Source organism: Scedosporium apiospermum, assembly GCF_000732125.1.
Source record: "Scedosporium apiospermum strain IHEM 14462 chromosome Unknown SEQ_SAPIO_0094, whole genome shotgun sequence".
Classification (NCBI taxonomy): Eukaryota; Fungi; Ascomycota; class Sordariomycetes; order Microascales; family Microascaceae; genus Scedosporium; species Scedosporium apiospermum.
The window spans coordinates 24,902-48,979 of record NW_015971795.1 but is presented as its reverse complement, the minus strand read 5'-3'; the positions used below and the strand labels follow the sequence as shown (position 1 = coordinate 48,979).

General features: G+C 52.2%; 4 protein-coding genes and 2 pseudogenes across 4 annotated transcripts; 3 read left to right on the top strand and 3 right to left on the bottom strand.

The window, feature by feature from the left end:
* Window positions 1–553: 553 nt before the first annotated feature.
* SAPIO_CDS4703 (uncharacterized protein) lies at window positions 554–1,921 on the bottom strand (the record flags this gene model as incomplete). The annotated part of the gene is made up of 4 exons (XM_016787188.1): window positions 554–1,052; window positions 1,158–1,240; window positions 1,310–1,410; window positions 1,513–1,921. The coding sequence occupies 4 exons, from the start codon at window positions 1,919–1,921 to the stop codon at window positions 554–556; spliced, it is 1,092 nt and encodes a 363-aa protein (XP_016643067.1).
* Window positions 1,922–5,048: 3,127 nt separating this feature from the next.
* SAPIO_CDS4702 (uncharacterized protein) lies at window positions 5,049–5,781 on the top strand (the record flags this gene model as incomplete). The annotated part of the gene is made up of 2 exons (XM_016787187.1): window positions 5,049–5,351; window positions 5,473–5,781. The coding sequence occupies 2 exons, from the start codon at window positions 5,049–5,051 to the stop codon at window positions 5,779–5,781; spliced, it is 612 nt and encodes a 203-aa protein (XP_016643066.1).
* A 2,845-nt stretch (window positions 5,782–8,626) lies between these two features.
* On the top strand, window positions 8,627–10,225 carry SAPIO_CDS4701 (annotated as a pseudogene; the record flags this gene model as incomplete).
* Window positions 10,226–10,377: 152 nt separating this feature from the next.
* SAPIO_CDS4700 lies at window positions 10,378–11,748 on the bottom strand (annotated as a pseudogene; the record flags this gene model as incomplete).
* A 1,974-nt stretch (window positions 11,749–13,722) lies between these two features.
* SAPIO_CDS4699 (Monocarboxylate transporter) lies at window positions 13,723–15,266 on the bottom strand (the record flags this gene model as incomplete). The annotated part of the gene is made up of 4 exons (XM_016787186.1): window positions 13,723–13,907; window positions 13,989–14,313; window positions 14,391–14,638; window positions 14,696–15,266. 4 exons carry the CDS (start codon window positions 15,264–15,266, stop codon window positions 13,723–13,725), a joined length of 1,329 nt encoding a protein of 442 aa, XP_016643065.1.
* Window positions 15,267–15,721: 455 nt separating this feature from the next.
* SAPIO_CDS4698 (uncharacterized protein) lies at window positions 15,722–20,356 on the top strand (the record flags this gene model as incomplete). Its single annotated transcript, XM_016787185.1, has 5 exons — window positions 15,722–16,142; window positions 16,722–17,920; window positions 17,981–18,178; window positions 18,967–20,160; window positions 20,258–20,356. The coding sequence occupies 5 exons, from the start codon at window positions 15,722–15,724 to the stop codon at window positions 20,354–20,356; spliced, it is 3,111 nt and encodes a 1,036-aa protein (XP_016643064.1).
* Between the last annotated feature and the right edge of the window lie 3,722 nt (window positions 20,357–24,078).

Below are 24,078 nucleotides of genomic sequence, written 5' to 3'. Positions count from 1 at the left end.
TTTCACAATGCAGTGTCACCGTTCATGTTACGTGGATTCATTACGCCAAAGTACAAAACAACAGCTTTTATTTCCGTTTTCATTTTCTTCCCGACCTTTCTTGTGTTTTAGCGATTTCTTTTAGAGGCAAGACGTCGAGCATCGCAATCGAGGTCGTATAAGATGGACGGTCCACACACGCTCGTGAGAGGGATCGCTGAATTTAGCAGAGGCCATGTTACAGAGTTAGAAGACGGGTGTTCTAATCCATCCACAGGCAGATAGTGTCGAAATGTGACTGCTTCTCGTTAACCGTTCTTGGGAGTGTCTCCAGGGCCTAGCGTCTTCGGGTTCGTAGGATTTAAATCCGGCTCATCGTATTCGCCCTTGGGGCGGTAGTTATGCTTTCTGTTCGACACTGCAGAGAATCGGTGGCTTCATTGCCTGGCGTGTGTGGTGTAGAGAGAATCTTTCGTGGTGTTGGACTGGACGCCCGCTCCCGTTTCTGAGTGTGCTCTCTTTAGGGGTTCGATTCACCGCGCTCCTTGAGGGCCCTCTCGGCTCGATCCAAAGCTTAATCCAATTCCGCAATTCGCTTTTTGTCCTCGCGCCTCCTCTCCTGTTGCTCTTTCAGGCGTTTCTGGTCCGCTCTTAGGCGTTCCTGGTCCGCCCTCAGGCGTTCCTGGCCCTCCCTCAGGCGTTCCTGGTCCTTCCTGAGGCGTTCCTGTTCCCTCTTCAGGCGCTCTTGTTCCGTTTTTAGACACTCCTGTCCCTCTCTCTGGCGCTTTCGTTCTTCTCTCTGATGCTTGCGATCATCTCTCTGACGCTTCCGATCATCTCTCCGACGCTTAACAGCCTTCTCTTCAATCTGTCTTTCTAGCGCCTGGATTTTTCGGTCTCGGTCTCGTAGCTCCTTTGCCGCTTTTTTACCCCTCTTGTTGGATTTATGTTCGGGGCCATGCCGACGTCGAGGAGGTTGGCGGGTCTGCTCAGCCACTAAGTGACATGAATCCCTCAGAGCATTTACAATGGCGGTAAAAGGTACTCTGATTTGCGGCGTCGCGTGCACGTTCCTGTAGATAGTAGGTACGAGTTAGCCATGAAACTCTTGATTTCGCCAATGCCATAGTGCAGTGGGAATACGATAGAGAGAGAGGAAGAAGGGGTAAGGGACGTACGCATCCTGTGGCCTGACAAATTCGGCTGGCAGATCGACCTCGAGGACCATATCCGACAGGTACAAATCGACGGTGCCCTCCTCCTAAGAGAGCGGCCGCCAATCCATAACTGTCGTTACTTGATCCCCGTCGCCCGGCTTTACGGTCCAGACGCTAATGGCGGAGCGGTCGAGCTCCGCCGCCGTCTTGGCTTCACGATTGGGGCCTCTCGCATAGTACAGATCTACGCAAATTACCGTGCATATCTTTCCCTCTGATTCGGTCAAGTATGATTGGTAATTGAGTAGCTGATGCCGCCGAAAGCTGCGGCTGTAACTCACCTCTCCCACTACGGAAGGGAGAGGCGTTCGCCTACCCCCGAAAGAAAAATCCGGCTCTCGGTAGGAGGCGCGACCAGTCATGACTGGTCGGCCTCCTAGAGACCTCAACGAGTTCGTGACTAGGGCACCAACGACTGGATGGGCCGCGTACTGTTGGAGTTGGTTACTGATTTGCTCGCGGAGTTCTTCAGTCACACCCTCGTGGATGGTACCCATATTTTTGAAATACAGGATTTTGCCGTCGTACGAAAATTTCCCTATCTTACAAGGGATGCCGGGGATTAAGTTGAGAACGTAGTGGAACTCTTCCACAGATAGAATGAAGGTGCGGTCCTCGAGTTGGGCGGAGTCGGAGTCGGACTTGAGGGAGTTGAGGCAGTCGACGAGGTCCTGGAAACAGCCAGACACGGCCAAAGGTATTTGTTTATCCTCGTGCTCAGCCATTGTGACCAAGACAAGGAAGTATCGCGAGCAGCGCTGGAACTTAAGATAATTGACAATGTGAGTTGGATGTTGGATAGAAGAAGAAGACATGCGTTGGTGTTGATGTGGAAGTGAGGTGGATGTGGTAGAAGGAGATATAGAAGGAAGAGAGGAACAACAACGCAGGCGAGGATTTGAAAATTGTTAAATATAAAGGCTCTGGAGCAAATGAGCCAGGATCACGTTCACAATTTACATTGAATGGGGAAGGAACGCTACAGCACCGGACTTAGCGAGGGCTGCTTCCTCTTTCAACTTCTAGTTCATGGGGAAGGAGCAAATCCCATTGATCTTTTTCACTTGCTTGTTATAGCCTACAATAAGATGGTCAGATTTAGAAAGACAGCATTTCACTACTGCTACAAAAACATAGTCTTAAGGCAAGGTCATTCACATTTAGGACTGGTGTTTATTGTTTGCGAGTGAAGTAATACTATTCCCCGATATTGCCTAACTTGACACGCGGCTGTGCCGCGTTGACGAGGTCGATTTACTATTTCAACGGCTCTAGGGAACTCGCAGTCTGGGGACCCGGTGCTCCTTGTGGTATGGGTCGGCTGTCATTCGCAATGGGAACTCTCCTGAGTTGACTTAGTCGAAGGGCCTTGTCAGATCCGAACTTGTCCTGGAGTAGGGAGGGTTGATTCACGGAGGGGTGGTTGTGAGATGGCATGCTCCAGCTTCGAGAGTTCCTGTTGCCTGGAGCAAGCGCCACTCAAACCCCCACAACAACAAACTTCCACTCATTACAAGTGCCACAACGGTTTCCAAGTTTCCGGCGGTACACACCTCGCGGAGCAGTCATGCGCACATTATCGCAAGTGCCGCTCACTTCTGGTAATGAGACTACACACTTGTGCTACTGTCTATCATCGCCGCTTCTCCTCTTCGATACGCAGACCAGAAACGGGTTGTTCAACTCTAGATAGAACGCAGTCGTCTGAAATCTTGCGCCGTATGATGAAAAGAGGGAAGGGTACGGGGCTATTCTCTGACCTGGGCACAATGAATCTCGATCCACGTTCTTTTGGCCCCCGCACGGGGTCGGGCATATCATGAACCTGGAGATATCCGAGAGGTAGCCTCAAATAACATCGATGGATTCTGACACTAGCACAAGGGAGATCCCAAAACGCCCAAGAAACTGCCTCTGGTCATGGGCGAAGACATTGTGCGTTTAGATGCGGCTGGAAACTGAGCTTGCGCTGATCTTAGAGCAAAGGGGGATCGGGACGCAAATTGTTATATCAGAACCGCATCCAACGACTACCGTCATTCTCCTCTCTCCCTCTCTCCCTCTCTCTCTTTTTCATTTTGGTTTTCAATTCAATTTCCAGTGCCGTCTCTATGAGACTAAGGCCTAAGTCACGACGACGGGCGATGGTGGGGTGGTTCTCTTCCAATCAATACGAGTTGTCTTCTTCGTACACGGGTGAGTTCCCATGGAGATCGTCGCTGACCGATTGAGCAGCGCTGGGATCCGCCTCGGATCGTCTGCAGCTGGCCAGTCCTATCCTTAAAGCATCTATCACGTCAAGTACGTTCACTTCAATCTATTGGGAGATCAGCGAGGACACCAGGCAAATAATTCCGCGGAAACCATGACGTCGGACCCCTGGGGCTAGGTTTTCCGTGGCCAGCCGGAGAGGGCATGTCGACTGGTCAGACCCTGGTTCGGTGATGGTCTGGTGAGATCCAATTCATTCCCTCAACACCGAGACCAGCCATACCGAGCATACGATCCCGGACGGTTATGACACCATGCGCGCCGCATTTGGCCCACAGATTTATCCTATTTTGGCGCATTTTGCGTGGTTTGGATCACTTGGATGTGACAGAAAAACTAGTTTGCATGCCGAGTGTTCTCTCTCCGCCCAAAGAGGATACACATCGAGGGTTCGTGGCTGGGCTTACCAGGTCAGGTGGCTCCACAGGTGCATGAGGCGCAATGTGACAAGCTGTGGAGGGCGAGAAGAGGCCTGCGATTTGTCGATTCCCGGCGGCAAGACTATTTAAGGTTATCTAGCGGCTGCACTGGCTGCAGGGAGGATGAAATTAAAGTCTGAAGTCGGGGATCCGGCCCTTGGGTCCAAAATGTATCTTTGCAGCTAAATTATGTATAAAGATACATAAAGCAAATTATGTAATCACATCTGTCAATCCCATGAGAATGGATTCTCCATTTCGGTTGAGTTGCTCCTTCCTCATCCCAATGTACGAAGTACCTGGAGACTTGTACATTTTCGGAGAGTCTCCGAGACATCGAAATCGAGACACCTTCACCCTCTCGCACTTTTCTCGGGAGTCTCCATTTATCAAGGTCAAAGTTTCTGGCACAGTTCCTCATCGTGGTTTGAGCCTGCGTGGTGAGGCAAATCACGTTTCAGAGCTCAATGCGACGAGCCCGAGCCGCCGTCCTGCGCGGATTAACGTTGCGCCGACGGCCACAAACCAATCAGGGCGTACCGATTCAGGAGGCATCGTGAGACTTGTCGATTTTGTGGTCTGTTTGCTGCTTGTCGCTGCAAGGGTCTGTTACTGCTCCACCTCCTGGATCGACCATCGACCGATGATTGGCAAGAAACCCGAAGGGTTATCTGCCTGTCCCATGCCATTGATGTCCTGTCAGAAGGGTCGAGGGACCGGACATGCAGACTGCCAAGGGGGGGAGAGGGGGCTTGACCCAGGGTGGAGGTTAGAAGCGAGGAGAGAAGCAAGGGTTGCAGAAAGTCTAATGCTAATTCTAATTTTGCTGCATTCTCAAAATCTCGCCCGCTCTGTTCCCTTTTCTCCCTTTTTGTCCTTCTTCATCCCATCCTGATCGAGAATCTGCCGGCGGTTCTGTGCATCGTCGAATTCCTCTCTCTCTCGCTCTTTCCTCCCTCGTTCAAGTTTCAATTCTCTTTCTCGGATGCTGGAAATCCACTCTTTGTATATACCTTTCTAATTTTGATTTCTTGCCTTTGATTCCGAGCCCAAACTTGCGACCACTCTATTTTCCAGTCTTTTCCAGAGAAGAAGACAGACGAAGTACCACGACAATTACCACGGCAAATTGAGTATACCAGCCAAAGCACACGGCAGCACAATGGTCTCCCTCAAATCCCTCCTCGCGGCGTCCCTCGCCCTCGCAAGCCACTCCCTCGCCCAACGGACCATCCAGATCCTCGCCATCCAAGACCTGACCCTCCCCGACACCTTCGTCTACAAGCCCAACTCCGTGACCGCCAACGTCGGCGACGTCGTCGAGTTCCACTTCGCGCCCACGGGATTCCTGCCGTCGAACCACACCGTCGCTCAGGGGACTTTCGAGAAGCCCTGCCAACCTATGCCCAATGGGTTCTACTCGGGGAATGTGACTGCGGCGCCTGATACTCCCCTCGGCGAAGCTGTAGGTTCCTCCATGTTGATAAATGTAGCAGGAGGAAGAAGCGAAATGCAGGGATATGATTTGGGGAGGTCCAACAAATATAGAAAGAAGTGAGAGGCTAACCGTGCTTCCTGCGAAATAGGAATTCGTCTTCCAAGTCCAGATCCAGACCACCGATCCCCTCGTATTCTACTGCACCACCGGCCAGCACTGCACTCGCGGAATGTACGGCGTTATCAACCCCTCGTCCAACCGAAACCTCGCCTCGTACAAGAAGATCATCACCTCCCACGGCCCTGCTGGCGTGCCTCCCCGCATCAACGGCGGCAACCTCGTTCGGAACCCCGGCGCCGTCAACCAGGCTGCGCTCGTCGCTGGTGCGTCGACGTCCTCGGCGATTTCGATGCTTGGTGTTGCGGGCGCGATGGCCTTTGCGGTGTTGATGGCGTAGATTTCTAAACACTGGGATTTGAGGATACCGGGAAGAGTCGAAGGTTGACTCTGTCAATCAAGACATGACATGACAATGAGGAGGGAGATGGAGAGAAAAACAAAGAAAACATATATATTCGGTGTGGCAGCCCTAGAGACATAGACAAGGCCGCACCAGGGGCTGTGTTCAAGCGTTGGTACAGGCGGGACCGCTGCCCTGCCTGAGATTATCGACGAGCCATTGCAATTAGTCTGTATATATACATCTATATTCGGTTACACTCTATGGAATAGGATCAAAATTCTACCTCAGTGTCATTTTTGAAGGGGCTGATGGAGAACTAGAAAGGCAAAGGGGGAGAGACAAGAGCAGCCGGGGCGACATGGGAGAGGGGGAAGTGGAAATAAAGCATCATTTCGCATCAGGCCAATCTTAGTTTCTTATATTTTGTTTGACATTTTTTCCCCTCGTTTTCATGTCTCCGTTTTTCTGCCTTGGGTTGACACTCGAATGTGATAAACGGCCAACAGATGGTGATGGCTGTGAAATCCGCTTGACCGTGCATCGCCGTCCAGATGCATTTTTGCTTCACAACGATGTCGTGAGCGGAGCACAGATTCAATCCAAGTTAGACGACACGGACGGATGACATCGGCCACCATCATTAAGCTCAATCGATTGACACTTCTTCGAATTGCATCGGTAGTACTCCCGGCGGGTCGGACCCCCCTCCTGCAGCGTTCCCCAAGTTCGGCAGAATCTATCCGAGTCCGAGGATGGATACCGTGGGCCGGTCCGCTGGAACCATCAGAGGAGAAAATGGCGGAATGCATACTGAGCTCAATCCGACAGACGGAAAATCCTGGCTTCAATCGGCAAAGCATGGAGGACAAGCCCATTGATTAAGCGAAAGGATCGAGCAGGCGAAATGATTTATCTCGAAATACGCAACACACTGAGGAGAGTGGCTCTGCAATATTGAATGGACTGAAAATTATTCGAGCGACGTTTTCCGATGTAAACCTCACAAGACCCTGAGAGGTCAGGGAAAGGGAAAGAAACCACGATAATCCTGGTTCCTTTTTTTTTTTTTTTTTTTTTTTTTTTTTTTGGTTTGGTCTCAATAGGCTTGCTCGTCCTACATCCTGGCATCACTTCTCTGTCGTAGTACTCAATGAAACAGAGAACACAAGCTCATATCGTGAGATCAAATCGCTATTGAGGCGCGAGGATCTTCGCTGCGCGTTGTTCATCCCGAGGCCTTGGCTGTCTCCAGTGGCTGCATTTGCCCGCCGAGCCGGGTGGTAGGAAAATCACAGTCAATACAAAACTTGGCATCGGTCGTCATCGCTTGCATTTTGGGTTCCTTGGCTTTATGACGTGACCTCAACTGCCGGGCACGGCTGGCAATGCTTGGCAGGAACAAGAGGGCGAATTGTTCTGTCCTCGTTGACTTCAGATGCCCTACAGACCACTCCACGAGGAGAGAGAGAGATTATACTCAACAAACTCTTTTCGCTTTTGGAACCAGCCAGGAGGCTTTCCCGGGTTGAACTGACTTCTGAAGTCTCGATTAATAAACGAGGCTCCTCTCAGTTGTTTGTCTCATCTCATTCAAGGAGCTGAAAACTTGAAGCTAGGTTTGAGACATTGATTTGAGTAATTAAGAGACGGACGCCCTGGCTAAACCACTCCTGGAATCCAAATGAGCAGCGTTTCGGCCACAGTAAGTGGAGAGAGGATTGACCAACAGGAAGCCGGCGTGAAGTCCAGGTCAGGGTCGACGGGGGTTTCTGGAAAGCTTAAATCCGAACAGTCACGGTCCGTCTTCGAGTGGGACTCTAGGAGCATCCATTCCTTGTCTCCCCCTCGTTTGCAAATATTGCTTGAGTCCATCCTTTTCCAGCTCTGGTCTGATCCTGGCTGGAGCACTCAGACATAAAACGAGGTCAATAGATCAAGGCCAAGATGGATGCTGTCTTCTTTCGGTAGAGATTGACGCGTGATGTTCCAGAAGCCGCCAAAACGAGACGCGAAAAAACAAGGAAAAGAAAAGTGGGCACATGCAAGTTTCTTACTTGTAATATCCTCTAAAACGAAAAAGCCAGGCTGTCGATGCCCCTGACTATCTTTCTCCGCCCTAGCCACTGGAGCATATTTAGTAGCGTCTTCTTGACCTGGACCCAAGAGGGAATATGAGCACACGAGTAATTTAATGGGTTTTGATAAATGTCGCCTGACCATTGACCATCTTGGGGTCTCACTACTTCTTATCGGATGCCTCGATTCCAAGCTTCTTCTTCCTCCTTTTCTCACTTCTTCCAATCCGGCTTTCGCGGACGGAATCGAGGAAAGAGCGACCCGGACCGACCGGACATCGTCAAATATTTTCTAGCCTCGACTCGATTGATCGATCCAATCCGGCCTTGCACCACCAGCGGCTTTGACAAATGAACTGGAACTAGAGCATAGAATCATCCTCGGATGCAGCTGCAGATGCCAATGCAAATAAGGCGCTAATCAGGATTCTGTCCTGGGGAAAGCGGCCCCCAACATCACCACTGCCACTTCCTCCAGTCACTCGTTCGCCCCTTTTCGCCCCTCGATTTTCTTCCGCCTGGTCGGTCTTTTCCTTCCCGCCTGCCCTCTTTCCGTCTTCATCGACTGTCGTTTTCTGCCTCGGTTCTTTCATTCTCCTTTGCGACGACCTCTTCTCTTCTCGGCGTTCCTTCTTTGAATTAATTCTTACTCAATTTTAATCATCGTCGTTTTCTTCTCTTCTTCACCCACGATCCATTGACTTGGATTCGTCGAATTCCTCGGCTCGTCAACGCCCACTCCACGACCCGGAGCCAAGCCCGCCATGAGCCGCAAACTCCCCTTCACCATCCGGCCGCAAGCCGTCGCCGCCCTCGCAATCTCTCTCCTGGCCACCCTCGTGCCAAGCTTCATCACCGACCTCGTCAACCCCGAACGCCGCCGCCGCCCCCCGAAACTCCACCCGACCTCCTACCTCGACGGCCTCCGAGGCCTCGCCGCCTTCGCTGTCTTCGCCTTCCACTATACCGACTACAACCACAAGACCTTCCTCCCGCACTACGGCTCGAACCCCGAGGCCACGGGATCGTCGATCCTGCAGCTGCCCTTTATCAGGATCATATACTCTGGCACGCCAATGGTGCACGTCTTTTTCGTCATCTCTGGTTTCGCCCTGGCGTGCCGACCGCTGCAATGTCTCTATGATCAATCGTCGACGTCGACTCGTCCCTCGTCTGCTGGCGTCGCCAAGGCCCACGCCGTTCTTGCGTCGTCAGCCCTCCGCAGACCCATCCGCCTCTTCGTGCCCCCGCTCGCCGTCACCTTCATGACGGCCATGATCATCCAGCTCGACTACCTCCACGGCTACATGAAACCCAAAGAATCACTCTTCAAGGCCATCTACGAATGGGTCACCGACGCCTTCTACAACATCACCTGGCCCTGGACCTGGGATGCCGGCTCCATCAAATCCCGCTATAACCCTCATCTGTGGACCATCCCCATCGAGTTCACCCACTCCATGCTCCTCTTCCTCGTCGTGTTCGCCCTTGCGCCTCTCCGAACCGCTCGCGTGCGCCACTTCGCCTTCGTCTGCATCATGGTCTACTCTATTCTCTCGGCGCGCTGGGCTGCCTTCGAATTCATGGGCGGTGCGCTCCTCGCCGATATGTACTGCGCGAAGCAGCATCGAAACAACGACGCCGCTACCCACGACCAACTGACTCTACTTCCTATGCCGACTACTAGCACTTCCCACGAATCCACCTGCGCCACCGCTGCGGCCGCCTTGCTCGATTCGAAAATGATAGCCAGAGTCCCCGTGGCCAAGACCCTCCACATCGCCAAAAACACAACGCGCGTCGCCGTGCTCATCGCCTCGGCCTTCATCATCTCCTGGCCCCCGCGCCGCGGAGACATGACCCCCACCTACCTCTGGCTCGAAACCCTCGTCCCCTCGTCCTTCATCAAAGAGAACAAACCCGAGCTCGCCTCCTCTTTCTGGCTCTCCATGGCCGCCTTTGGCACCGTCTGGGCCAGCGGTCGCATCCGCTGGTTCAAGCGCCTGCTCAACGCTCCCCTGCCGCAGTACGCCGGGCGCATCAGCTTCTGCTTCTACATCATGCAGCATACCATCCTCAATCTCTTGCAACACCCTGTGCTGGGGTCGACCGCGAAGCCTGCTAATGGCGATAAGCCCGGCGAGCCGGCGTGGGGTGTGAGGGGGACGTTTGGGAATGATACGCCCGTTGAGAGGACGATTACTTGGACCGTGGGGTTGGTGATTTTGGGGTCGGTGGTAGTTGTTATGGCGGATTTGTTTACGAGGGTGTTGGATGCGCCGGCTGTGAGGTTGGCGAGGACGTTAGAGGGCGTTGTGTGTCGGATGGATGAGCCTAGGAACGGGGCAATGCAGGAAAAATAGACATGGATATTGCATCTTTTTATTTTATTGTTTGTTCTGTTTCAATTTTCCCATCCGTTGTGTTAATAGCTTGGTCGCCGTACCAAACCACAGCTGAGTTATATCACCATCCACAACCAACCTTTGAGGCTAAGGGCCACTCGATATTTCAACTACGAGACTCTCTCAATAATTTCAAGTCGCGGAGTACCCACGCGCTCCAGAGCCCTGTAAAACCTCTCCGGATCAGCCCAGTCCTCGGGGGCATACACGCCACTCCGCTTAAGTCCATCCTCCATCGCCAATACCATAAACGCCGCGCACGACGTCCCCGTCGCCGTACCCATCGACGTGTAAAGGTACGAGTCCTCCCCAGCCTTGGGCCATCGCTTGGTAATCGACGCCGGAACCCCAGTGCGCGTACCAACCGCACGAACGAGCATGCCGCCCCCCGAGGCCTTGAGGACACCTCGTGCCGCGTTAACCAGGAAACTTAGCACCTGGCCGATCGTGCACTCCCCGGACCAGATCTGCTCCAGCATTCCCCACAACGCGTACCTCCAGGGCGTCAGCTTGCGATTCGCGTTTGCGAGGAGTTGAAACAGCTCCTTGATGGTGATATCCCCACCGCGGAACTGTGCGGTCAGCCCACCAAAGAGCCCCGCCCACCCCGCGGCGGAAGTCTCCTCGTTGAGCACATTGACAAGGAAGTCTATTGCCTCGCTCATGCTCAGGGCGTTCCGCCTCACGGCGCAGCCAATGCCGCGAGCGATGCCGTTGTAGGGCGCGGGCGATAGGCTACCCATGCATCGAATGCGAGAAGCGTTGGGGAATAGGCGGGGAAGGGTGACTGGCTCTGGGTGGGCCGTCTCGTGGAGCAACATCTCGCCCTCACCGCTGTTCATGGGGGCGTACATCGTCTCGACCCAGGACTCGTGAATGGTCGGCCTACCGTTGGCCCAGGTGAGGCACGGGCCGGCGGCGATATGTAGCAAGTGTTCGAGGACGGCTTTGCCGGTTGTGTCGCCGCCCTCCGTGACACTCCAGCAGAGGTCGATCGAGTCCACCTTGTCTAGCTCCTGGGTCACGTCCATCGCCATGACGTTTGACAGGCCAGGGGAAGCCCCGCAGCCGATGTAGCAAGGAACGCTCTCCGCTTTTGCCTTTTCGTGCAGGGCGAGGGCGGCTTGGGTGCTCTCCACATCATCGTCAAAGTCAAGATACGGCACCTTGACCTCAAGGCATGCGGTGAGGACAGGCTCCGAGGTGCGCATATATGGCCCCGCGCCGAGAACGACCAGCGCGGCGTCCTTGATCAGATCAAGGAGGGCGGGTCGATCGAAGAGATCTAACTTTGCTGTCGTGATGCGCGAGGCGGACACATTGAGCTTGGAGGCGACGGTCTCCAACACGGCGGTGTTGATGTCGGTTAGGATTAGGGGTGCGTCGCTTGCTTTCGCGAACCGCTCAACCGCCAGGCGGCACATCTCGCCTGCCGCACCGATAAAGACGACCGGTTTGGGGGGGATAGATGTGGTGGTCATTTTGGCGAGGTATTGAAGGATATGCAGAGTGGGAGGGTAGAAGCGTCCCGGCTAGGAAAAGATCTCACTGGAAGCTGAGGATGGCAAGACAAAGCAGGTCCAAACTAGTGCATGGAAAGGTGCATATATAGATAGATACCGTACCCCCCGCAATCCCGCTAAGCTGTTTTGTGTGTCTTTGCCGAGGCGACTACGTGTGCACAGTCGTATCAGTAGACTTGGGAGGTAGGGCCCAAGAGAGAGACCGCGGATCCGGGGAGAGTTTGGGCCGGTGGGTGCCACCGGGAGTAGCGGGGCATACGGATCCGGATCCGAGGATACCACTCCCTCAGAGGAGGGGTTTGACAAGCTTGATAAACAGTCCTTGGTTTAATTGGTTCATGGAGCTGCTGTCTGCCTCCAGGCAGCTCTGTTGGAGGGCAGACATTCCTACGATTGTGCGTTATGTTGTGCGTTCTGTATCATTGATAATTCTTGGAGTTTGGTCGCGCATGCCAAGCCTCGATTTACCTTTAGTTTACTTCATCTGTCCTAAATGTCCACCGTCCACCCACGTGAGACCTCGTTTGCACGAAGCTCGTTAGTGCGGACCGTCCGGTAGGTCGACCAATAATTCCCGCCACTGTTAGAACCGGAGATTGCTTCAGCACCAGGGGTGGCGCCGACGAGCTGATCTGCATGAGGCGAAGAAAAGTGACCTGATCTCTCTCTTCTGCTGCATAGAATCGTGATCCGCCAGTTCGCAAAAATACCTTGTCGATAGATAGCGCTCCAAACTTGATAAAAGCTTGATGAAAGCTGTTGAGGGTCTCTATCTACCGTGTCAGGTTTAATTTTCATCACCAGCTTATCGAGCTGTCTCCTAGACAGGGTATTTGGTTAGTCACAACGCCATGATTGTTGGAGATATGCCTGGACTCCAGATATCACTGCTTTCCCGGATCCGCGGATCCGGCTCCTGCATTCGCTCATCCGCTGCTTTGGTAACCTTAGCGGCTCGATACCATGTAAATGACACAAAAAGCATTAGAAATCCCCGTTACCCCATGGGGAATCATTAACGCAAAAAGGAAAATGCCCCTAGCTTCTCCGTGCGGTGGGCTCTAGGCACTACTATCGGGACCTTCGAGATAGCAGAACCTGGTCGGCGGAGTATCTGGGGTGGAACAGAGCTGCGGGCAACGAGAGCAGAGCCGAGGTCCGGGCGTCGCCATATCTGTTTATCGTCTTTAATGTGGTTTCTGATACCGGATCTGGCGTCGTGGCCGCAACACATACCTTCGAGGATCTTGGGTACCGTTCTTATCACTCTAGGGTAGCTGTCCCTTTGTCGCCGCGCACCATGACTGGCCAACGGAGAGGGCCTTGCAATGTAATACGGGCCTTATCAAGGGTCTCGCTGAAAGGGCTTTCGTGGTGCGTTTCTAATCTACAATAACTGGGATTGAGATTGTGCTCCTGCGGCCGGCGCTCAAAGTTGACGTTAGAAGTGCAGACCCGGACGATCATCCCATGTTTTTTGATATCCTTCCTCTTTCGACAACCATAGGACGTCTCACAGACCCTGTTCATTAGAATTGCTTTACCTCCGCATGCCCATATGCTGAGTACACAGAGTCAGGGCTTATGATGTACATGGAACGGCTATCTTGCCATCTACGCAAACGGTGGAAGACTTCAACTTCCAAAGTGGCCGCGTGGACGTGTGTGATTCAATGGGAGCAGCACTTTTACAAATCCTGATTCTCTGGAGGTTTGGTCTGGAGTCCTCATCATAATAGCCTTGCACGCACAATGATCGAGTTGCTGGCGCATAATAATAGGTCCTGCTATCATTCTTAGGAGCATATGAACACTGTAGTACCTATCCTGCCTCAATCGGCCTCTAAGATCCTCTAACGATAGCCTATTAAGTGTTTATCCTCTTCGCTCGCACTATAAATCGCGAACCACCTTTGCTCAATGATAAGAGTATCACACCCACCGCTCCCTAGAAACCGAAAGTCGAGTAGCCATAAACAAGACGGCCGTAATAGTCAGCGCGACGCCGGTATAGAGTTGCATCCACAAGTAGTTGGTACCTCCCCCTCTCATGAGCAACTTCCCGGCAATGGGACCAACCCCGAGAACTGCAAAGGCGTTGATGGTAATACAAGTTCCTGCAAGAAAATCAAAAGATCAGCATACCGAAGTTCCTTTAGATCTTGAAAACGCCAATGGTAAGGATAAGGGATACTCACCAGTCCACGCGCCAAGAACCTCTGGAGAAGGAGCCAAGCGAGACAGACAGGGTGAAAAGAGCGCCTGGAGTGCGCCCGACAGGAGGCCGTAAGCCAAAGCCCAAAAGATGATTCCTGCGATGCTCGTCGCACTGATCCATGTGAATGCAGTCACGGCGCAAACGACGCAGGTCAACGAGAGGGCGTTGAAAAAACCGAAGCCGAAGTCTGCGATGAAGCCCACCACATAACATCCAAAGAAGGCTCCAGCATTTATGATCGAAGCGTTGTAGAATGAGAGCGATGGGGACATCCCCATCTCCATGGCATATGGCGTGATGAAAAACTACGGAAAGCGAGGAGAGAGTCAGCTTTGTAAGAAGATAGAGGCGGTTGATGTCGTTGGTATGGGATCCTACTGACCCATGGGACGTAGATGCCCAGATTCATGATTACGAGGCCCACGGTAAAGAGAACAGTGCGCTTGTCGATGAAGTATCTCTTCAAGTGGAGCGGCTCGCGCACAGTGCTTCGAGGGAATCGGGGTTGGATCAGGAGAGTGGCGGCGATCATGAGCCCGAGCTGCATGAAGGCGATGATGCGTAGGGTCCAGCCGATGGAAATGCCTTTCTCGTTGAGGAGTTTGTTACCCACGATGGGCCAGATGACACCTGGGCGTGGGAAAGTAAAACACACAAGTTAGCTTTCGGCGCCTTTGTGGATTGTACCATTGAAGTCCATGGTGATTTGATTATGCGCACCTCCTACATTCTGGCCCGACATCACCGTTCCAACAACCAATCCGCGACGCTTCATGAACCACTGTGACTGAACTGCGAGGGCTGGCGTAAAGGCTAGACCCATGCCAAAGGACAGACAAAGTCCCTGTGACAGCAGGACTTGGTAGAACTCGTTGGCCAGCGAGGACATCATGTTGCCAAACACCATGAAGAACGTGCCCACCGCCATGGGCAGTGTTGGTCCGTACCTGTCCGACAGCCGGCCGGACCACATACCGAAAAAGAAGCACCCCCAGCCCTGGATGCTGCCGATCCAGCCAATGTTGGAATGACTCTGCTCGGGGAATCCAGTGGTGGCGTAGTAGCTCTGGAATATGGAGCCCGCGTTCAGGAAGCCGATGGTAGCGATGAAGGAGATGAAGCCTCCCAATGCCGTGAGCCAGGCGCGTATCCCGCCATCAGGATAGTAGTGTTCAATTTCATCATGAGTGGGTTGGTCTTCCTTGACAGAGTCAACGGGGGTCCCCTTGGCCTCAGCCTTCTCGCTGTCGATGGACATGGTGGGAATCAAAGAGACGAAACACGACGGATTAGCCTGGTGTCAATGGTAAAGAGAATAACAGGCGGGCCCTTGGTTCTCTTGTCATTTTCATCTGGTCGTCGACGATAGTTTTATAAGACTCAAGATCCTCTCCCATCCTCTCTTTCGCCCCAAAACCCACAGATAGAGGCGACGAATCCCAATTGGCGGGGACAATCCTGGGGTAGACCACCCCACATGATAGTTTCCAACAGTGGTTTGAAGGTTAATGTTCTGATCCTAGCTAGAAGGCCGAATCGAGATTAGCTCGAAGGCCTTGAGCCGCGGATCCGCGGCTCCGCGGCTCCCACCACCAGTCGCCGAATTGTGATGGTCTGCTACTTTAGTCCCAACTCATCACCCTCTTTGCCCCCCAACCCCGATGCTACCCCCTCTACTGTCTTATCCAGTTTCCCCCTCATCACAACAGCAAGATGGCGTTCCGATCTGTTGGTGACTACTCGCATGAATTCGACGCATTATACAACGAGGACGATGATTGTTCGGTACTGGCAGGCCAGCTCCCTCTCGCTCCGCCCATCGGCCACTATGCATTCAGTGCCACAACAGTGCCCAGCGGCTCCGAGATGAGGCTCGTGTCCAGCTATTCCGGCTACATCACCCCATTCACTAACCCCGAAGCGGCGGATTGGCCAGAGCCGTTCGGATCAGCTCCACCGCCGCGACCGACCAGCCCAGGGACGACCACGAATGCCTGGGTCACCAGTGGAGACGCCAGCGAATTTCGGAGGCCAGGTGTTCAGGCTCTCGAGCAAGACACTAGTGTAGCCGCAATCCCGCCTAATCATCCAGTGCCCCGAACCCTGAAGCGTCCGCGGAAGCAGAACCATTCATGTGACCCCTGTCGTGCAGGGAAGAGGGCTTGTGACCTGCCGCCTAAGATGGTGATTCAGGATAACAGACCGCTGGCGACGCCGTGTTCTATGTGCAGGATGCGTGGTGCGGAATGCACTGTTACGTGGTTGGCGAGCAGACAACAGAATTCACGTCCTAATCCGAAACGAGCCAGCCCGGGACCTTCCTCACAGTTAAGTGTAAAATCCTCGTCCAGGAGACGATCGGTGACGGGGAAAATCACAGCGAATGAGGCTTGCATCCTTGGTGCAGTCAGCCCGATTTCCAGCACGTCGGAGCAAGTCTTAGTCCGACCAGTGGTACTACGTGAGACTTGTTCTCAGCGCCTGTATCTATATATCGACATGGTCGATTCGCCGCTAGTTAAGTCCCTGTCTCAAGATTGCATCCCGCCATGTTACTCGTCCGGCATGAAGGCACTCTCAGACCTGAGTAGTAGCCGACAGTTAGCGCCATTACTTGATCACGTCCTTTCAAGGGTCAGCGACTGTTGGCAGATTCATCTTACCTCATGGTCCTCACCATCACCATCACCTACACCGCATCTCTTCCTCGCAGTGAGCCTTCTGGATGCGTTCCTGCAGCAATCCGGTTTCACGCCTAGCTCTGCATCATCACGAGATACAGCCCTACACGAGACATGCAAGTGGGTCGCGATTGCTACAGCTTCCCAGCTTGCTGTCCACAAACGAGACGGAGCAGGAACTGGTTCAGAATGTCCCCAGGCTTGGGACATTGCTTTCGAGACCTGGCAAAAAGCAAAACGATTGCTCTTTGAAAACATCGCCGCCACTAAATCATTCCGCATGGCACTTTCATTACTCCTCTTTGGTGCCATACTGCCTCCAACTGGTGGGGACCGCGGCAGCGTATTCGAGGAAGACACGGCGTACGCTCAGCGAGAGGGCCTCCAGCGTCTCCAAGGGCTCTGTTCTGAAGCGCATGCGTACTTGCACAAACGCAGCGGTGCGCCACGCGATTCGACGCCTCCGCCGGGTGGAAGCCCTCGGCCGGTCAAAACACTACAACCCGACGTGCGGAATCTAATATTCGAGATAATCGGTGGTCTCGAGTGGCTTGTGACGATGGCTCACTCACCGGCAGTCGTCACCTCCCGGACGAACATCCCCATCGCCACGCCTCTACTCTGTTCCAAAGAAGTTGAAGAATCAATCATCGCTCGGGCTCGAGCCGATTCACACAGCGTCACTTCAATGTGGGACCGAGGCATCTCCGATAGCATCATGGCTCGTGTCGTAAGCCACGCTGGCTCTATTTCCGTGCTCGTGTGGAGGGTGTTGGCCCTGTTGACCGTGGTAGTCGAGGGGTTGGAGACGGACGGGGTCGACTGCGAGGAGTTGTATCGCCTTTACATAACAATGACAACCCTCATCGACATATGGAGGTCGAAGTTTGGCCTGATAAATCAGACGAATGCAAAAAGCCTGCAACAGTCACGGCCTGACGTACTGCGTAGCGTTTATTTTTGTTCTATGGATGTCGATCTTGCAATACTACTGTTCTACGACCTTGTCCACCCGCTCGAGACCCAACTTCAGACATTATCATCGCCATCACCTGCACACGAGCGCTTATGTTCTTCTCTCCAAGCGGGAAAAGCGTATCACAAGGAGCAGCGCCTTACAAGTGCGATGCAAATCTCTTACGTAGCCTTGGCAAGTCAAGGCATGTCAAGTCCGGGGTTACCGGGCAAAAGCGGTCTCAAGGAAATTATCCAGGATATTGGTGCCCACCCAGTAAGTTCAACGATGCCCCTCGGTGCAACTATATTCCTCGCGGCTAACGGAACTGCGCAGTATCTTGCTCTAGGTGTACAAGCACACCAACTAGCCGCTAAAGCACTGGCAGACGAGATACAATATTGCATTCAGGAGATGGACATGAAGCGCATCCCGGAGCTGACGGCCGGCCTGGAAAGCTGCATGCAGGGGCTTCAACGGCAACAGAAGACGCTTGTGATGTTTCCAGGGATGGCCCTTGATGGTCCAAAGCGTGTAATTTAATCTATACTTATGACCTGGCCTTCGTATCTCTATACCCCCGAAGGCAAATCATTCCAATGGGGAGCTGGCTGGCTACATGTAAGGGGAGTTCTATCTACACTCACAGTCCGAGAATGCTCACCCTACGTTTATTTTCATCACTGGTAAATTAAAGGAGTGTTATTTCTTGGTAGGAGGCGGCAGTCTCTCATTCTCACCTAAGAGAACAGCGATTCTTCTTCCCCCTGTATTTGCGACCAGCTGTCGATATCCTGCAGTTTTGGTAATTTTTCACGAAACAAGCACCATAGCGGGCTGACGGGGTCTTAGGGACTATCGGGTTCAAAACATGAAGTCACATACCCAGATTGGGTCATAAACTTTACTCTTTGGTCCGAGACTTCGAACCCCGAAGATCGTGTGAGGCAGATCTGGATTGCTTGATCTGGCTGCGCAACAGGATCACGCTGCTCCCACGTGACTTTCATATTTCAAAAATCCCAAGCTCTCCCAGTTGCAATTGGGTGCGACTCACAGGTTCAGGCTTCCAGAGAAACTATACGAAGCACGATCGCCATATTTAACGATACCCTTATTAGCGGCGTGGATCATCATCACCAAGATGGTCGATTATATAGTTATTATGGTACGGGCTTTTAGCGCTGATCCCCGCAGGATAGGCTCGAGCTCAGCGACGACTCCGACGTCGAGGTCCATCCCAATGTCGATAAGCGGTCATTCATAAGGGCGAAACAGAACCAAATCCACGTGGAACGGCTCCAACGAAACGACAAATCGAGGCCCTCAAATATGAGCGAGTCATAAATGACGAGCTCGCGCGGCGTATATCCGCCTTGCTCTCAGCCCTCGAGTCGCACACCGAGGAAGCCCGCACCCACGACCCGACAGCAGTGGCCTTTCGGGCTCTCATGCAGTCAACGCCGCGTAATGGCGAGGATGACAACCCTCCGCCACGACCGGAAGGGCTGTTTGATGGGGACGAGCCGTTGCCCACTTACTCCAAAATGGTGGCCAGAATTTTGGATGAGGTGAAGAAGACGCTGGACGAAAAGGGAGTTGAGGTGGAAAGCCGCTATGATGCCATGATCGGGGTGATCAAGGTTAATCTCCAAAAGATCAGGGAATTGCAGAGTGAACTGCTGAAGAAGCTCGACAGGTTGGAAGCAGAGGAGACAGAGAAAATCACCAGTGAAGACTACCACGTCGTGTTCGATAGCTCCAATGTCAGCAAAGCAAAGCCCGGAGAGACCAAGCAAAGGACGAAACTGGAGCTCCTAAACCCTAATTACGACCTTCGCGACATTAACTCCGATACCATGCCTCCATCGACGACAGGCACGACAAAGGAGAGCGACGAAGAAGTTATCAATAAAGCCTCTGCGGCAGCGAAGCAGTTTGCACAGATAAAGATATCCGACTATCAGGCCAGCCGCGCGTATCTCCTTTCGCATCCCGAGATACTCCGAGAATCCGAAGTTGACGGCCTACTCATCGAAGCATTCGACGCTGCGCTCGACCGCCAAAACCTGCCCCAATCCCGGCAGTACGTGCATCAGGCAACTCTCTTAGACTACTGCCGGAGGCTAGGACGTGATGGAATGGCCATCTTTTTCAAACATGTCACCACCCCTGGTCACAAGGCGCGTGAAATGTTAGAGAAAGATACCAGCGAAAAATATCAAAGGATCCTGGAGCTAGCAAGAGATACTGATAAGCAACGTGCTTCTGGGGGTGGAAGAGAGGGCGTAGAGCAGATCCAGATCCATCCGGTAGAGCCAGGTGCCTCCATCCAAATTCGGATTCCTCAGGAGGGTAGCGAAATCGAGGAGGTTAAGAGGGCCAGATCCATCTTTGACAGCCTCGCACCAGAGATGCGGGCCGCTCTGGAAAGCGGATCGTTGGAGGAGGTAAACAAGGTGTTGGGGGCGATGGCGGTTCTCGAGGCCGAGGTCGTAGTCGGCCTCCTAGGAGAAGTGAGTTTGCCCTACCGAGGTGCAGCGATGTTAAATTGATGCCACCTTTTCTTCCTTTCTTTTCTTCTTCCATCACTTTACTAACTAACTGCTCCAGGCCGAATGTCTCAGCATTGAGCAAGACATTATCGATACGACGACGGATGAGGGAAAGAAACAGCTACAAACGCTCGAGCATAAGATGGAGTCAGATTAAGTATGGCAGTGTGGTACACTCGGCCGTGACGAGGTCCAATACCCCGGGGTATCGAACTGCGTTGAATGGCCTTCTGTCCTTCGGTCATCGTGATCACATCAAATAGTTTCACACGTGCAGAAGGACGGAAATTGTCATATTGACTCTGTCGAGTTCTTCGCTTGTAATATCTAGCCATTCCTTGGACGAGCCGTTATTTTAGGAGGATAAAGAGAGTAAATATCGCGTTCCAAGTTATTTAGTGGGGGAAGGGACCCTGAAGTGTTGTCGACTCAAACTATTTTCACACCTTGTTGCGTCGATCTGATCCTCTCACCACTCTCGTTTCCTTAGACTATTAACAGATCTGGTCGCGTTCTGAAGAAGGAAATGAGAGTTTTTAATGATTACACCCATAGTTCATGTGTCGCTGTCCTGGCTTCCTCTATATAAAACTAAAGTAAATTTTTAGTTATATTGTCTTTTTAAGTAATTACGATTATGGGAGCGATTGATATCAATTGTCCCTCCTATCCTCTGATCGTTATTGTGTGCTAGCTATCTGCGGGCAGCTGCCCGTAGCTAGGTGTTTCTGCTGTATGCTATTGTTCTGGACCTCTACAAAAGTCGACCCCTGACAGTGATCAAGGACTCCCTGCCAGAAGAGAGTTTGTGCGCTCCTATATTACACTTGTACAAGGTACACAATAGTTATTTGCAGAGGAAGGCAGGTCTCATTCCTAGAGATGTTATTGCTTATAGGTTAGTAGGAAATGTGCTTAGTCTCAAGGTGCCGCCTTTCTAGAGGACATAGTTCGGACGCCGGGGACACCTGGAGCCTGGGGAACTTAGGGTTAACGAAGACGATGCGGGTCCATATTAGCTCATATTATTGCCTATCAAGTAGTTTACATGAACCTCAATCTCGCTATACGCAGAGTGCTAAAACACTTGCAGAATCAGTAAATAGTCATCTCTTATATTAAGAAAAAGAAAACTTCAAACACAGCTTGTACACAGCACTCGTGCACTTCTCGAACTTCCATGCACGTAGTCAACTAAGCTGTAGTGGTTAATTGAAGAATCAAATGAGCTCAAAGGTGGTCTGATGTCTTTCAGCCCAAAAGCTTTCGTCGAACTTGACTCCAGGACCGTATGGGCCATCCATTATATCGCCAGAGCATACAAATTGATAGCGGTGGTTGGCCTTGCGTATAACACTTGGCGTGGGCGATCCTTTGAAGAGACAGACCAGGTCGTCCTCATGCCCTGCATCTTCCGTCAAAGTCTTGACGATTGTTCCATCCCCAAGAACAAGCCAAGCATAAGTAATATCACTAAGGAGTAAAAGCTCGTTAACAGCCTCCCATTGTACTTTGGAAGCAGATTTCTCCTGCTCTAGACGATCAATTAGGCCTCGGTAAGCCGACTGGCTGATATCCACACCTGTAAAAGAAAGCCAACGGCTGAGTGTGATTTCGACCGATGTTTGCCTGAGGTTTGCAGACCGACAAAGAATCTCGTTTTCAAACAATCTGAAACGGGCAAGTAGCGAGGAAGCGACGAGTTTGCAAGTCTCTGAGCAGAGTAGACTAGATCTTTCGCAAGGGGGAATTCGATTGTCACATTTCCCAATCGTGAACCCCCGGACTGATAAAACTCGCCCATCCACCGAAGCAAAGGCTCTGCATGACTTCCAATGGTTTTCGCTGGACCCTCTAAGATATCGGAAGTCGGTAACCCATGACGGCACGCCTTGCAGCTCGGATTTGGCAAAGTCGAGCAGTCGTAGGTCTCCTGTCTGGTTGAGAAAATACGTTGCGTATCTCTCATAGGCCAGCTCGGTTGTGGTCGTATAATCTGGTCTCAATGACTCGGGGAATTCTTTATCCTGGGCCACTCCAACGAGACCTAGGAGTCCGTATAGTTGATCCAATGGGTCACTAGCCCTGTTCCCATGCAGCCGGTATAGAAGCTGAAGGAAAAACTCTGCGGCGCTCGTCGAGGTGTCTTGCAGTCTTGCCCGGCTACCATCTTGGGTGGGATCAGCATGACGCAAAAGCTGGCGAATGCTCGCCAAGGCCAAAACGCTGAGGCAAGGCCCAACATAGTGGGGGTTCAATAGTGCCCAATGTGAAAATAACACAGCTAGATCCTGCATTGCTACCCAGTGGCGACCAGCCCATAGTATTGGATCTCGAGCTCCAAGACAAGCCTCTTGCACAGTCCATATCCGGCTAAACCACGGTCGCCCTCCTAAAGCAGCGACAAGCCCCATAATCTCATCCGGCTCGAGATCATCGTCATCGCTGTCGTCTAGCTCGCCGCCTTTATCCCACGAGACCTCATTCACCTCAATGGCAACCTGAGTTTGCTCTCCAGAACCAGAGGCCGAGTCACGCAAAACGTGATCAGTTGACGATCGAACCGAAGCTTCGGCAGTCGCTATTCGGAATAATTGCCCGATGCTCCGGTTAGATCCCTCATCACTTACACCCAGCCAAATAATGACTTGGCGTGACAAGGTATAGATATCGGTCATGCGTGTCACTTGCTGTGACCTTTCATGTATGTTCTCTTGGTTGATACATATCGCGTCAATCCAGATGAATGGAGAAAAGTCCGATTGGACGTAATATCGCCTCAGGTGACAAAGAGCGTCGTGCAGGTTCTCTCCGACACCAAATCGTTGACCGTTGACCAGAATCGATCTTGTCTTTGAGGGATCGCCCCAGACATAACTTAACGCATAGAAGTCAGGCCTCGCGTCTAGCCCAACTTGTTCGAGATCGCATTCAATCTCTGTGTCAACGCCCCCAGCATGGATTTTGAGTAGTCGAATATCCGAGTCCACGAGCTCCTGATATAACTGAGATACATCTTGGTCGTTGTACAGACGTTGTTGAGACATGTCGAAGACGCTTGACCATTGGGACTCTGTGGATTTAGATTGAATGGTGGCCCTTCCGATCGTTCTTCTAGGTTCTTCACGTTGCTGTCTTCTGCTTGGGGGGGATGCTGCGATGAATTACTGCCCGAGTTGGCGAGAGCTGAGGTCCGTAAACGTAGGAGCACATATATTTATGCAATCTTAGGTAGGATGCATCAGTAAGCTTCGGACCTTTCCTGGCCTATTAGCTGGTAGTAGTGCTGAACCCAAGGCCAGTCTGCCTTTTTGTCATTCGTCACAGATCAATGCAGCCATGCCCAACACTGAGAAAGTTGAAGCCCATAGTGTCGGTGCCGACCTTGCACATGACGAGGGTCTTCTGTCTTCTTCCTCTGAGAACAAGAGCTCTTCTGATGTTGAGCTCAGTGGAAAAGGGATAAGACGTCTCAGGTGATATCATCATCTGGCTACCTCTACCTTCACCTCGTTTTGGGTTTGGACCTAGAAGACTTGCTCTTGCTTATATAGGCCTAGAAACTAGTTTGTCACTCCCTCTATCTATATCAACAGCAGATTGGTTGTAACCTGTGGTATCAATGGTATTAGGCATTACAATCCTAACACTGGATCACACTTAGGTCTTCTGAGGTTAGGGTTGTGGGTACCTGTTCAGTAGGATAAGCGAGGCAATCAAGCAGTATTGTCATGACATTTGTGAGAAGTGCGCATTCAAGTGTAGGGTGTAGTTGTTACTTGAATTGACTACTGAAGAGTCTGGAGGAACTTCTAAATGCATTGGAAACCTTGTAGTTTATAAAGGCTTCCCCTAAGCCTCTTCCCTTAGTCGGCCGCG